At 38.6% G+C, this 12429-nt stretch overlaps 1 protein-coding gene across 8 annotated transcripts in view; it reads right to left on the bottom strand.

The window, feature by feature from the left end:
* Positions 1 to 9096: 9096 nt before the first annotated feature.
* The window catches only part of CACNB2 (calcium voltage-gated channel auxiliary subunit beta 2), a 250102-nt gene continuing 246769 nt past the window's right edge, over positions 9097 to 12429 (bottom strand). For 6 of the 8 annotated variants that reach the window (XM_086466818.1, XM_086466822.1, XM_086466821.1 and 3 more), the window contains one exon: positions 9097 to 9585. In XM_086466818.1, the coding sequence (XP_086322944.1) occupies positions 9097 to 9585 (489 nt within the window). Of the gene's footprint in view, positions 9589 to 12429 lie in introns of all 8 variants that reach the window. The other 2 variants (XM_086466817.1, XM_086466819.1) reach the window with 1 other exon arrangement.

Raw genomic sequence — 12429 nt, 5'->3', positions numbered from 1 at the left:
ACATAATATATACACAAAATACGATTAGGCTTTGTAGCATGTCTTTTATAGCAGCATGAATATATTAAACCATCTCACTCTGGGAATGTAAATAAATATTGTTTCAACATCAAACTTCCCATGCATAAACTGTATTGGTTCTGAAATAGCCTATCGGACTGGCTGACAAGTGACAATTTTAAAATCAAACATTTGCAACAGAAGGGGCTACAGTTGTGATTAATATATCAAAAGACAGAAAACAATGCATAATACCGTCTGAAATGTTGCAAATCACCTTTCAAACAACTAAGATTAAGTCTTTATTGGTTAGAAAGCATCACCAGCTAAAATCATATGAAAATTGAAACTGGGAAGCATGCTAATGAGAATTGCCTTAATACACTGCTCAAAGTTTTAATAATCTAAATTTCTTAAAGGTGTTAAGAGTTGTATTTGAAAATTCTGCTTCAGTTCCAGAGATGTTCTCCATTTGTACAGTATTCTCTTTTCTCAGTCCTGCTGGAACTGACAATAGCGCTAAAATTAGAGGGAAAGGGTAAGTACAATTCAAAAAGTGTAAACTGACATCTCTGTGTGTTTGGTTTTTTCCTCTCTCATCAATTTCCAGTTTTTAAAAGCGTTTTCTGAAAAAATGTCTGTTTTTTCACACCTAACTATTTGGTTGGATTAAAAAGAGTGATGCTTCTTTTATCATTTGCCTTTACATTGTCAGCATTGCTTTTGCATTTGCTTGCAGTCAAAACAATTTATACAATTCTGTTTCTGAGTAGTTTGGTTGTTTACTTGTATTTGCTGTAAGTGTTCTGATACCAATGATTTCTACTGTTCTTAAATAAAACAAATGTCCCTTTGTTTGTTCTGCCAAGGTTGACTAGTACCTCCTCTGTAAGGCCCATCCTGGCAGGAGGATGGAATTCTTGTCTACTACCTGTCTGCTTTTGTTGGTCACTCCTTGCCATTAACCGTAGCATGTCTAAAGACAATTTAAGGTAATTTTCAGTAAGTTTTATCAGTAGTAGGTGAGATAACCTATTTAGAATCATGAACGTTCATACCATAAATTACAATCTTTTTAGTCTAAATATGGCTAAAATAATTACTTGGTAATAAAAGGGAGTACTCTTTTACTGTAAGTACATGTTGAAATCTTTAACTCAGTGCTAGTAAAAAACAGTTTTCTTTTTTTGCAGAATGTATAAATTCTGTAAACATTAATCATCACAAATAAGCTACAAACTGAAATTTGGGTATGCATATAAAATAAGGAACTTTGCCTCCAGTTTCAGTAGCAGGATTTGTGCAATGCTGAATTTGAAAGAATTAAGGTTCCTGAATTCTTAATGGAAGATTTGTTGAGATCTTTCCTCGATTTCTTTAGTTTTGAATGATAAACAGGCTTTTCAAGAAAGTGAACTCAATTTTATTTAAGAAGTTTCTTGGGGTGGGGGGTGGGGGGGAGAAAAACTAATTGCCTTGTATTTGATTCCGGTGTAATTACAGACCAGATTTCACCTGAAAAAAATTACTGATACCTGAACTTCAACTACTGGAGTTGTTTCTGCAAAAGTCAACTGGTAGCCTTAAAAGAACACTTAGCATTTTAAAGGCAGAAGCCTCAACTGTTTCCCCCATGCCCCTCTCTCTGTTGGTAACTGGAGAGTGGGGGGGCAGAAGACCTTTTCCATAAGGCAGTTCAGAACAGAAACCCCATTAAGATGCTCCAAATCATCCCTTGAAGGAGCCAGCTCCTTCCTTTGACCACAGACTTGGCTAAGTTAGATGGCTAAAGCTGGATGGATGCCCTTCTTTTTTTTTTTTTTTACCTTCCCTCTTCCCTTCCCTCTTCCCTCGTCTTTTTCCCCTCGCTTCTCCTCTTTTTCCCCTTTTTCCCCTTTCCCCCCCTCTTTCCCCCCCTCTTTCCCCCCCTCTTTCCCCCCCTCTTTCCCCCCCTCTTTTCCCCCCTCTTTCCCCCCCTCTTTTCCCCTCCTTTCTCCTCCTTTTCCCCTCTTTTCCCCTCCTTTCCCCTCCTTTTCCCTCTTTTCCCCTCCTTTTCCCCTCTTTTCCCCTCCTTTTCCCCTCTTTTCCCCTCCTTTCTCCTCCTTTTCCCCTCCTTTCTCCTCCTTTTCCCCTCCTTTCTCCTCCTTTTCCCCTCCTTTCTCCTCCTTTTCCCCTCCTTTCTCCTCCTTTTCCCCTCCTTTCTCCTCCTTTTCCCCTCCTTTCTCCTCCTTTTCCCCTCCTTTCTCCTCCTTTTCCCCTCCTTTCTCCTCCTTTTCCCCTCCTTTCTCCTCCTTTTCCCCTCCTTTCTCCTCCTTTTCCCCTCCTTTTCCCCTCCTTTCTCCTCCTTTTCCCCTCCTTTCTCCTCCTTTTCCCCTCCTTTTCCCCTCCTTTCTCCTCCTTTTCCCCTCCTTTTCCCCTCCTTTCTCCTCCTTTTCCCCTCCTTTCTCCTCCTTTTCCCCTCCTTTCTCCTCCTTTTCCCCTCCTTTTCCCCTCCTTTCTCCTCCTTTTCCCCTCCTTTTCCCCCCCTTTTCCCCCTTTTCCCCCTCTTTTCTCCTCTTTTTCCCCTCTTTTCTCCTCTTTTTCCCCTCTTTTCTCCTCTTTTTCCCCTCTTTTTCCCCTCTTTTCTCCTCTTTTTCCCCTCTTTTCTCCTCTTTTTCCCCTCTTTTCTCCTCTTTTTCCCCTCTTTTCTCCTCTTTTTCCCCTCTTTTCTCCTCTTTTTCCCCTCTTTTCTCCTCTTTTTCCCCTCTTTTCTCCTCTTTTTCCCCTCTTTTCTCCTCTTTTTCCCCTCTTTTTCCCCTCTTTTCTCCTCTTTTTCCCCTCTTTTCTCCTCTTTTTCCCCTCTTTTCTCCTCTTTTTCCCCTCTTTTCTCCTCTTTTTCCCCTCTTTTCTCCTCTTTTTCCCCTCTTTTCTCCTTTTTCCCCTCTTTTCTCCTCTTTTTCCCCTCTTTTCTCCTCTTTTTCCCCTCTTTTCCCCTCTTTTTCCCCTCTTTTCTCCTCTTTTTCCCCTCTTTTCTCCTCTTTTTCCCCTCTTTTCTCCTCTTTTTCCCCTCTTTTCTCCTCTTTTTCCCCTCTTTTCTCCTCTTTTTCCCCTCTTTTCTCCTCTTTTTCCCCTCTTTTCCCCTCTTTTTCCCCTCTTTTCTCCTCTTTTCCCCTCTTTTTCCCCTCTTTTCTCCTCTTTTTCCCCTCTTTTCCCCTCTTTTTCCCTCTTTTTCCCCTCTTTTCTCCTCTTTTCCCCTCTTTTCTCCTCTTTTTCCCCTCTTTTCTCCTCTTTTTCCCCTCTTTTCCCCTCTTTTTCCCCTCTTTTTCCCCTCTTTTCCCCCTCTTTTCCCCTCTTTTTCCCCTCTTTTCCCCTCTTTTTCCCCTCTTTTTCCCCTCTTTTCCCCTCTTTTTCCCCTCTTTTCCCCTCTTTTTCCCCTCTTTTCCCCTCTTTTTCCCCTCTTTTCTCCTCCTTTTCCCCTCTTTTCTCCTCTTTTTCCCCTCTTTTTCCCCTCCTTTTCTCCCTTTTCTTTTCTCCCTTTTCTTTTCTCCCTTTTCTTTTCTCCCTTTTCTTTTCTCCCTTTTCTTTTCTCCCTTTTCTTTTCTCCCTTTTCTTTTCTCCCTTTTCTTTTCTCCCTTTTCTTTTCTCCCTTTTCTTTTCTCCCTTTTCTTTTCTCCCTTTTCTTTTCTCCCTTTTCTTTTCTCCCTTTTCTTTTCTCCCTTTTCTTTTCTCCCTTTTCTTTTCCAGTCTTACTGTGACTTCAACTAGATGTGCAGGAATACTTTCTCATTGTCACAACTTTGATGTATGATATATATATATATTTAATACATAATAGGATTACTTTTCTTATAAGAATGCTTTACACACTGTCATTGTGCTTCAGTGTTTGGTACTGAAGCACAACTGAATATATAAATTTATATATATATATATTATATGAAATATTTATATATTAAATTAAAAAAGTTATTGTCATTGTAATGGAAGATTAACCCTACAAAATAGACAGATTAGGCATGCAATCAGATCCTGTCTTTAAGAAAGTCTGAAAAGTAGTTTCCTCTATTTGCAGAAATAGGGATTAGTAATAGTGCCAAATCTAAATATTTATCTTGGTCAATATAAAGATATTAAAATAGGCAGCCTAGTACAGTATGAAATTATTATACAGCTTTTTCCTGTTTCAGTGTCATGGAGTCCACCAATTTTTAGATCATAGGATTTCATATACTTTTTAAGGAAAAGGGAATGTTTTAGTAAGAAATAGGCTGGTGATGGTGATCAACAAGAAATTACTTTGGACTGGGTAGTTTAAAATATAAAGAACCTTCTTTTTATGTTTAATTGTTCACAATTAAAAATTTATGAGCAAATCCAATTTTGTACTGCTAGAATTCACTGCAGAGCAGGCAAGCATGATAGATAAGAGTGGTTAGAATAAAGTAAGAAAAGAACATGGATGAGTTAGAAGCAGCAGCTTAATCTCTGTTATATCTGATATAAATCTTTTTTGGGGCTGCGTAGGAACACATCTCTAGGGTGGTAAGTTATAAAAAGAAACTGTCTATAAAACTACTGTAAGCTCATATGTAACAGTTTGTTATATAAAAGTGGGGAAATAAATTATAGACAAATTGCCAGCAATAAATTTGATGGAGTAACATTTGATTAAAAACATTCACAATAAAAATGGCACCCACATATTTTACAGATGACAGAAGAACTAAAATTTTGGTGAAAGAGCTGCAATAAAGTAATAAATACAAGTAAATGTACACCAGAAATGTTATATTACACACTGAAAAATAATTTCTCTGTTCTGCCTCTAGACTATTAATAAAGTTTTTTCCAATGTGCTTTGTTTTCATGGACAGAATAGAATTCAAGTCAAAAGCATTTGGGAAATAGCTTTCAGCCTGATTAAAGCAATCAGAAGTCAAGTGAAACCACAAACCAAAACAGATCTTGAACAGGCTTTAGTAACTAACACAGGAGGTGGTTTACACTAACCTTTTTACTTTGGACAGGCACTGATTAAAAGCAATCAGACCACTCACTGCATTCCAACTAAGAGATAGGTCATGGACCACATTAAAACCTCTGCAGGTGTCACAGGATGTGAACGTAACTTTACAAACCAACGGAGCTTAAAAATGATAATTACTAAGAAACAAATTCATAAATGACAGGAAGTCTTAAGAGGCAGGGTATCAGACCTGGGCAGGAACTGCATGTACAGCACGAGTAGCCAGGTACGCAGGGAGCAGTGAAAATAGGACTCCACTTTTATTCAGGGATTGATGAGTGGAATTTCATCTCCTTAGCCTCCACTGATAATAAGGGCTATAGGTTAAAAGTTTACAGACTGCTGTGAACACAGGTACTCCACTCAAACTCACTGGGGCTTTAAAACTGGTCTTTATTACTTAGGGCCAAATCCTGAGGAGAAGCTCTTTAATTTTACACCTTAAATAGTAAAAATTGTGGAACTCCTCTCAAATTCTGAACTCCTGATGCCAGACACAGAATATGAATTCAGGAGTATTCTAGAAGAATGTTTTTAATTTCTAGACAGTAATTTATGGATTGATTTAAAAATGGCTTTTCAGCTTCTCACTCCTACTAATGCTGTCTTTGTGCCCAAACCTGTTTCTTTCTTCCATGAGGTCTGTGTGACACTAAACAACTGATAAAGGATAGACTCAGGCTGCTGAACAGCACTGATGTGGATTCATTTGTGAAGACATACAAAATAAGGTTAATATCTGACATATATACACGTAAATGTTAAAATGCATCCCATTCCTTCCAGAAACTGAAATTCTTTAGAAAAATACAGGGTGAGAGCTGACAAGACCTATGGATCGCTTAACTGTTTTATCTTCCTCCCTTTCCTTCTGTCTCACTGGTTTTACTGTCTTTTTAGCTTATTTGAATAGAAATTTTACAGGTTGTTTTGTACCACACATACATAAGAAGACTCTGGAGCTCACTGGGACCTCAAGCATTCCTCAGACTCAAAGCTCCTGAAACCAGACACAGAAATACAAACTCATTAGTATCCTAACACAAACAATAATCTTAAACTTTCTATTGGAAAAACTTTGCAAAGACATTTCATCACGATAACCTTCGATATGTCCTCCAGTTGGAGTATTTTTAAAGCTTCTTACTGAAATAATTCTGTTAAAGTGCTTTTCAAAGTAGTGCTCAGCAGGCAGATGGTACTGTGCAATATGTGTAGTACAAGCTCACATTACAAATGATTTGTCACTCCTCAAACAGTAACTGAAGGAAAGCATCTTAGCAAGGCTAATAAAAACCTACCAAGTGAGTCTGCCTAAGAAATGCATGTGTTAGGATGTTGTCTGTACATAATTAGCAGCACTATACAAAACATGATTCTCTCCTTAGTTGGATTGGGACATGCCTTTTTTTTGTGATAGGATATTTATATTCCATAAATCAATATATAGGCCATACTTAAATACCAGGGCTGGGACTATGCTCTTCATTTCCTCATTTATTTATCTATACGTAGCTACCTACTCCATGGTTTTCAGACACTGCTCAGTGCTTTGAAATTCTGCCAAACATTCCTTAAAAAGTACTTTAAGAAAGGTGGAAAATAAACACTCTCTGGAGCAGAAGTTAAAAAAAAAATAGAAGAACAAAAAAATTAAAGGTATTGAAGTGGAATCCAAAGACCACTTCTCATATGACAGTTGTAGGGAGCGACAGCTTTTACTGAAGGTGGTAAAATAGCTAAAGCCAGGCTACATAGAGCAAGACAATATCATTTCCCATTTACATGTGATCTGATATGATTCAAACAACAAAGTCTTTCAATGCCATTTTCCACTGACACCCTGAAAACCCTCTCGTATCAAAAGCCACTGTTTATCTACTCTTATATATCCATTTAGTAATACAACAGCTCTACTTACCTATGCTTCCTTTGCCTACAGAGTCATTTGATGATGTTTAGAAAAATGCTGAGAATTTTATTTCTAGAAAAATACCCTTTTCCTTGTGTTCCCACAGTTCATGCTTTGAGCTGAACACTACCTTTGAATAACCACAACAGGCAGCAGCACTGGGAGGAATGGCCATATCTCTGACAGCAGAATTTCACATGCTCTTGTGTTGTTGTAAAAAATGCATATAAAGCACCAAGGAGAGGGGAGGGAGGACAGAGTGTGTTTAAGGGAGTTAAACTGAGTTGTTTGGATGCTGGAATAGGAGATTAGAGAAAACATGCACCTGCCATATGTCTTATCCATTTCACTAAAATGATATTCAAAATCAGGCAATGCTGATATTCCCAGAATTAAAATAATAAATAAGAACTTCCAGCTGAATTAATTACTATCCCACTACATTCTTTATGTAATGTGCTATTTACAGTGAAATACAAGAAGTATTTCATTCATACAGTTACTACAAAGACTATATGCAATGCAGAACAGCTTTTACACTAGGCAAGGGTGTGGAACCTGTAGTCAAAAATAATAGTGAATTTCTCCCCCACTTACCAGTGCAACAGGTGTTCAATGCAAAACAAACTGTGTTCACTCCCTTCAATTTCAATGCATTCTGTCTATTTCAATGCATTTTCTCTAGCAAGCTTGTAACAGAGTATTTTGTCACAGTCCTTTTTGTAAGCTCTCACCAGCAGCACAACAGTTTAAGTGAAGGAAAAGCAGTGAGCTGGCTCCAGGTGGGAATGCAGAGGAATTGGCAAGTGTAGAAGTGGAGAAGCTACAAAAATTTATTTTCCAACAAAATAACTCCACAAGCTGTGTAAACTTTTCTTACTAAAACAAATACTCCAAAACACAAAGATTTTACATTTCCAGTGAAACACTCACAGTAACATTTGCCTGTTTTTACTCTCCTGAAGTCTCAACAAAGAGCCAGCAGATTTATGCTTTCTCAATTACCTGGGTCAGTAAACTCCCTCATATTCCCTGACTGCAATTTGGATTTTTAAACTAATAGACAGAATGAAGAAAGCAACTTGTTGGGCTTTAGAGTAACCTTGGTTTTCCTCAGTAGATTCTCACACTTTGCTGCCTTATGTGCACAGGCACACGTACACCCATCCACCACCCACACGTACACCCATCCATCACCCACCCACTCACATACACACCTCTGTCCTATGTGCTCTAGTACTATGGCAGTACGACAAAAATTAAGCTGTGTCCATTGCAATTTTGTGACCTATACAGAGAAGAATAATTTATAGTGGCCTGTTCGTTATCTTTACCATAAATTTAAAATGCGAAACTGGGTTTGCAAGGACAGCGTAAGGTGTAAGAGTTAGACCCTTTATCTCGAGCACTCATTCGTATTTACAGGAAGTATAAGCTTTCTGCTACAGAAGAAGCAGTATTTAGGTTGAACACTGTTACAGATTTCCTAAATGAGGCTAGTTCCAGTTGCCAGTAATTCAAAAGCAAATCTGCTGACTTGGCATTAGGACTCTAAAACAGTGTGATCAAACTTAGATAGTAAGAAGGTGTCTGCAGACATAACATTTATAAACTGTATATACAGTACACAGTACCAGTACATAGAAAATAGATTCGACTTTATGATCCCCTGTGTGTAAGGCAAGACTGAATTCTGTCTTCAAATGGAGTCCACCAGAGGTACAAGCAACAGAGAGTGGCTCTTAAATCAATATGCAAATCAAGTGCACACAAATTAAAAATCAGAGCAGACAAAAAGTTTTAGATTTTTTATGTGCTGATTCTGGCTTGCTGAATACATGGGAAGTTATTAAACATCAAATGTACCTTTTTTAAAAAAACACTAACAACACCTTGATGGCAACAGATATTGTTCAAGTGGCAGCTACCAAAAAACAGCTTGAAAAATGGCATAGTACAACATCAGGAACTCTGCGGTTGTACCACGTTAATTTGTATAGCACTAACCAAAAAAATAAGTATATGAATGTTCTATTTCATGCTATTGCTATGCAAGCAACAGCAATACAAATCAGCATACAGAAGGATACCATATGTTCTGCAATGAAGAACCCAAAGATATTTTCAAGGGGCATTGTTACAAGACTTCAAAGAAACACAAGACTGCCAGAGGCAAAAGTTACTGACGGATGTAAACATCCCTGTTCCATTCTCCTGCGTCATTACGTTTTTTCGATATCACTTCCCCATCCTTGTCACAATATTGGTCCCTTGATTTATGACGACTTCGCTGTTTGTTGCATTCATTGTGGTCCTGCTCGCGGTCCCTCTCCTTTGAGCGATGCCTTGATTCTCTGTGTCTGTGATCACTGCTCCCGTGGGACTCGTCTCTATGATTGTGATCCCTGTGAGAATCATAGTGGTCACCATGCTCATGTGAGTAGTCCTCCTTGGGCTCTACGTAAGCCGAATCTCTGCTGTCTTGTGTTTCTGAGTCAAAAGTTTCTTGCCTAGAAAGGCCTCTAACACCACTGCGGTGGTTGTGGTGTTGGCTTGAGGAAGAGCGATGCTGGGATTTCTTGATGGGTTCAACCCGTGCTTCCTCTTCAATTTGTGAACTGCTGCGTTCAGGGACTGAATGGTCATTCCTCTGGTCTCCTTGAGATCCCTGCTATCACAACCAGCAGTGAGTTCATGTACATGAAGTACACATTTACAAACTTTCCTCAGTATCAAATTCAACTAGGAAGTATCATGAAACCAACAGAATTTAAGTACACACCAATCCATTTTGAATCTAAACTATAAAAAAACCATTAGAATTCAACTTTGACTGAAAATTCAGTATTATAATACAAACAATTTCTTTCACTCTCATCAGAATGGACGGTGGCACTTGGGTTACTCTGTGACACTTTCTCGTCTCCTGTGATGCTTCTGACTATTCCAGTTAGCAATAATTGCCTGCCACACTCCAGACAAAAACAGAGTGTGCAGAGGCAGGACAAACTGCAGAAAAAATAAAGAGGATGTATCATGCCAGGAGAAGGCAGGTATCAGTTGAGAGTTTACAGATGCCTGCTTGAAAACAGCCACTATGGTAAAGTGATTTTAGAGGGCTGAGGAGGTGGATTCCAGCAGAGAACCAAAGTACAAAACCTTGGCTCTTTTAGAGTAGCTCTTTTTTTTTTTTTTTTTCAAAGAGAGAAATTCAATTGAATCTGGTATGAATAAAGTTTGTATTATGATACTAATAGTATCATTGACCTTCTGTTTTTCTCAGCAATAATTCCATTTTTTCATGGTAATGAAAGATTAAACTTTGACCTCATACTTTTAAGAGCTCAAGAGACTATTGCCAAGAAAAGCAGGAGGAGAGTGATATTATCACCTACAGAATTACCTAACACACCACTACTATTAAAAGACTGAAATAAAAATTACCAGGTAATAACAAACCTACTCTTCACCAGCATAATGCTTTGAAATCACTGCAAAATGAACAAGTGGCATTATTTAATTCGTTTGGGCGTTTCATTACATTGACCTGCTTTTATTCCCAAACCACAGCCAAAGACTTTTCAACCTTAATTGCAAAAGTTTAAGAAATAATTTATGGTGAAATTGAATAATCTTTCTCACATGAGATGAAGAACATTGAGACAAAATCATCTCTACTGGCACAAAATTAAAGTAGGTTTTAACAGAGTTATACAGGCATTTGTTTGTGAGACTGTTCTGAATTTACCAAAGTTAGTCTAAAGTTTGCCCTCCTATGTTCCCAATTGTCAAAAAATAAGGATTGCCTCCAGGGCACCTCACGGACGAATCTTCTTTTCTTTCTGTTTTGTGAAAAGCGCTACAGGAAGGAGGAAACTTTGTCCTCCAGCCACAGATCCTGGCAGGTGGGTTTCCTAGCAACCCAAAAAAGTAAAACAACATGAAATTGGACAGGAATAAATCTGTATTTTATCAGAAACTTATAAAAAGCAACATATTTCAAATCGGCAATTCGATAAATTGGACAAATCTTCATTTTCTAAGACAACATTTTTTCCAGTTAACTTCCCAGCGACTAGCTGCATTGCTCCATGTGTTCCTAATTTGAAACAAATGGTATAGGTGAGAACAAGGTAACAGGAACAGCCATCGAATTTCCTTTTTGTTCTTGTTTTTATGATTCTCAAGATGATTCTGATTTGCCAGAAAAGGAATGTAGTAATTGTAAACATGAATAGATGTGTTCAAGGTGAACAGAAATGACTCAGTGGAGGTGAAGTATGACTGAAATCAAGTGAAAAGCTGAAGGGTCTAAAGCAATGCCTGCTTTGGATGTATAAACACATTTTATTAGTTCACCACCATGATTGTTTTTAAGGCACATGAACTGGGTACACACAGGAAACCCTTTAATGCTCATACAGTCAAATGCCAAATACGTACATACCTATAGGTATAATCACGACTAATAAAATCTGTCATTGCTGTGGTTTGAGAACAAACGCAAAATTTGAACCTGCTTTGAACAGAATGCTACTTTTACAAACTCAGATGCATCTTCCCTGATACAATGAGTATGTCTGGAGCACCACAATGAAGAAATTTAGAACCAATACCTCCAATTTCAGAACAGTGTTAGGGCTATTGGGATTTATGGGCACATGAATTGCCAGTAACTTTCCCTAAATATTACAGGGACACTGAGCAGGCAATGTTTGAATCTGGATTAGGGTCTGCCTTTGTGGTTCATAACCAAATTAGGGCTCTGATTTGGATTAGATTCTGCAGTGCAGAAATTTTATGGCCCAATGTCATAAAGTTTTTTTCCTAAAATGGAGACAGTTTGAGATAAGTGCATTTCATTATTCAGGTTGCAATTTCAAAGAAGTAGGATTTCTTGGAAAGAAGTTTAAGCTGTGTTGAAAGAGGAGAGAGAAGTCTGTGTCCACTGAGTCCATTTGGCTTGCTCCCCATTTCCACCCAGTCATCTCTAATTGCCTGCACCAGGTGTGTGTGAGGTTGATCCAGACTTCTTTTTGTGATTAGCCAACTCTTTCCCTACAAGAGGAAACCTGAGAACAATTGTCAGGAGAGTTGGCTCCAAAGCTCTCCATCAGATAGATAGATGTATGGTGTTCACCAACTTCATTTCAAAAACAGTCCCAGGAGGCCTCACACCTTCAAGCACCTTGTGCCGTGCCATGCAATGCACACAGTCAGCATCATGCTACAAAAATACCACTCTGGCAGCTGGCAACACAAATCTCTCATTACGATGTACAGCCGGGACTGAAAACCCACAAAAATCAAGTATGTCTCATGGCAAAAAGGTGCACCGGACCCTGGGGAGAACGACTCAAATGCTTTGTGGTGCCGATGTGGACCCTCCAAGCCAAATGGCTGATGGCATGGTTTTTCTCTGCAGAGCAGTCCACAAAAATAGCACAGAGACAGACTAACTTCTTCAAATTGAGCGTCTGAACACTTTTAAGAGAATAGGTTCAGCCACTGT

Source organism: Leptosomus discolor, chromosome 6 (assembly GCF_034619465.1).
Source record: "Leptosomus discolor isolate bLepDis1 chromosome 6, bLepDis1.hap2, whole genome shotgun sequence".
NCBI lineage: Eukaryota > Metazoa > Chordata > Aves > Leptosomiformes > Leptosomidae > Leptosomus > Leptosomus discolor.
Note: the sequence above shows the minus strand (reverse complement) of the source record. Positions and strands in the feature narration are given on the sequence as shown.